The 2,774-nt window shown below is 49.3% G+C and overlaps 1 protein-coding gene across 1 annotated transcript; it reads left to right on the top strand.

Moving 5' to 3' along the window:
• The first annotated feature begins 1,799 nt into the window (after positions 1-1,799).
• Positions 1,800-2,441, top strand: LOC108864073 (uncharacterized). The gene has a single exon (XM_018639000.1). The coding sequence runs from the start codon at positions 1,800-1,802 to the stop codon at positions 2,439-2,441; it is 642 nt and encodes a 213-aa protein (XP_018494516.1).
• The last annotated feature ends 333 nt before the right edge of the window (positions 2,442-2,774 follow it).

Here is a 2,774-nt window from a genome sequence, read left to right as displayed (position 1 = left end):
GTTCTCATGTGATGGGTCTTCCCTCCATGAAAAAATTATTTGAGTGGTCCTCTCATCGAGAATCAAAGATTTCATAAAGAGAAAGACGGGAATTCGCAGGACTTTCAACGGCTGGAGCACTATGAGGGGGCGGACTCTCGGGAGCTCCTAAGAAGGCTATCGGGGGTTGCCGTCATCATTGGCCTCTGTCTTTCTACTAATGAATCTCGCTGAAAATTGCTGGGGCCGTGAAGGGTATAGATTTTCCGAGGAACATATGGGATAAAAGCGGGGGTACGGGAAAGTGGGGAAACGGGAAAGCGGGAGAACGGGAAAGCGGGAGAACGGGAAAGCGGGAGAACGGGAAAGCGGGGAAACGGGAAAGCGGGGAAACGGGAAAGTAGGGGAGCGGGAAAGTGGGGAAACGGGAATGTGGGGGAAACGGGAATGTGGGGAAACGAGAATGTGGGGAAACGGGAATGTGGGGAAACAGGAATGTGGGGAAAGCGGGGAAACGGGAAAGTGGGGAAATGGGAAAGTGGGGAAATGGGAAAGTGGGGAAATGGGGAAGCGGGAAAATGGGAAAACGGGGAAACGGGAAAGCGGGAAAACGGGAGAGCAGGGGAACGGGAAAGCAGGGAAACGGGGAAGCGGGGAAACGAGACGCGCACCCAGAGCAAGCGCACCCGGAGCCAGCGCACTCGGAGCCAGCGCACTCGGAGTCAGCGCACTCGGAGCTAGCGCATGTGTAGTGAGTCTAGCGATACCGACTCGCCGCGAAGCGGCGACCGGGAGCGCTAGTTATATAATAAACGCCTTTCCGCGCGGAGGTTTGTCCGGGGCAGAACGGCCGTCTCGGTGCGCTTAAGAAGATCGTGTTCGTCTCAGTGTGTGCCTTAAGATCTGTAGTTTTGCAAGTTTGACTATGGTGCCTGTTGGAACAGCTTGGCAAAGATTGTTGAAGGAAAGGTCGGATAGTGAGGAAACACACTAGCTCAGTGAGCGAAGTGAACCAGCAGGAGTACAGTCTCACAAAAGGGGAGACACCACAGAGAAGAGATTGGCAGCGGCAGAGAAATAAAAACGTATTTTACATGACGACTCGGAGTTTTTCAATTCTCACGAGAAATGTATGTTTACAGAGTTTTGACGTGAAACGTCTTTAATTTCGACTCGGGGGGCGCGTTCAATGTACTTCGTCCTTCATGTAACGATTTAACGCCGCTTTTGAGAGGCTGGAACTTTCTTGATTGTGCACAGAATTTTTGTTTGATTGTATTGATCGGCAGACAATTTACGGGACAATCTCCTATTCGAGTTTGAAATACGAATGTTGAGAGAATGTTGAGAGCCCTCACGACCCGATTTGCAATCATACTGATAATCTCCGCGGTTACTTGATGAATATGTCTCCAGAGCCTAAAAACATTGGATTTCAAAGCTGATTCGACTCACAAGCCAAAGCTAGTGTCTTTGGTCCCCCTGCGCAACTCGAGGATCAGGCTCTCAAGTTCCGAAGAATGTTTTATTTAGAAGGAAATAGTATGTTATCCATCCTGATCATATACATTATATGCACATCGTTTTTTATGGAACGATTTCTGGTCAGCTGTGCGGTAGATGTTCCTTGATTGTGCGTCGCGCACGGGATTCCTAGTCTAGCTGTAGCAGAAGCCACTTGGAATCGACAGAGAATAAGAATAAACCATCGTCATCATTACGGCTAACGGAGTCATCAATACGTGGCGCAGTTCGCGAATCTCAAAGAAAACCAGTGAAAAATAAGTGACAACTCCGTGTGAAAACGAATCAGCACAGCCATGGCACCCCCGCGGGACTCATGGATGCCCATTCCGAGCCCTATGAAGGTGATTCAGGGCGAAGACAACTCAGGCCGATGGCAAGACTTCAGCGAGGCTTTCTCAGATTACGCTCTCGTGGACAGCTTGTACAAGGAGGTCCCATCGGTGCAGATGGCGAAGTTTCGGGCCGTCTTCGGCGAGGAAAACCGAACGATCATCAGAAACCTTGAAATCGGTACGCAAGTCAACGACGCAGTGGATGCGACAGGCCTGAACCCATGTCAACAACTGAAACTCACGCTGGAAGCCCTCGAGAAAAGATTCAGGGCGCACCGAAATATCATATATCAGCGGTACGTCTTGTACAGAATGAAACAGAACTTTGGCGAGATGACGAAGGATTTCTTCGAACGCGTCAGCAAACAAGTGAAGAGATGTGACTTTGGAGCCGCAGCGAAACAAACGCTCCGGGACATTCTCGTGCTCGGAACGGCATACCCGAAAGCACAAGAGGCATGCTTCCGAGAGTCCCACGCGAAACTAGACGCCCAGCGAGCCCTACAAATAATCGAAATGTGTGAAGATAACGAGAGAACCGTCAAAAACATCCAAGTGTTGAAATCTGTCTTCCCCGTGATCGTTGTCACTACGCTTAGCTAGACTCCTACGCAGTCCTGCTTCCCTCTCTCTTACTTCAGTGTACGTATATATTACGCGTTCCGCTTCAATAAAGTTTACTGGGCATAGTCTGATGCTCTGGAGCTGTCATTACTATCTTTTGTGTACCCGAAAAGTGAATACGTTATCAGCGACGATCTGTTCTACCATCCAACTTGGTGAGAAACAAGTAAGTCGACTAAGTATTTCAAACTTGGAAGTACGAGACTATCATGGAAAGCTCGTTTGATGTGGTCAATCCTCTGGGCAAAGAGGACACCACGGATAGGTCCAAGAGAGCAGCCTCAGAAACAGAAACTGATGAAGATACGAATC

Source organism: Galendromus occidentalis, unplaced genomic scaffold (assembly GCF_000255335.2).
Source record: "Galendromus occidentalis unplaced genomic scaffold, Mocc_1.1 scf7180000077248, whole genome shotgun sequence".
In the NCBI taxonomy this organism is placed as follows: domain Eukaryota; kingdom Metazoa; phylum Arthropoda; class Arachnida; order Mesostigmata; family Phytoseiidae; genus Galendromus; species Galendromus occidentalis.
The sequence above is the reverse complement of the archived record's forward strand: the minus strand, read 5'-3'. Positions and strand labels throughout refer to the sequence as shown.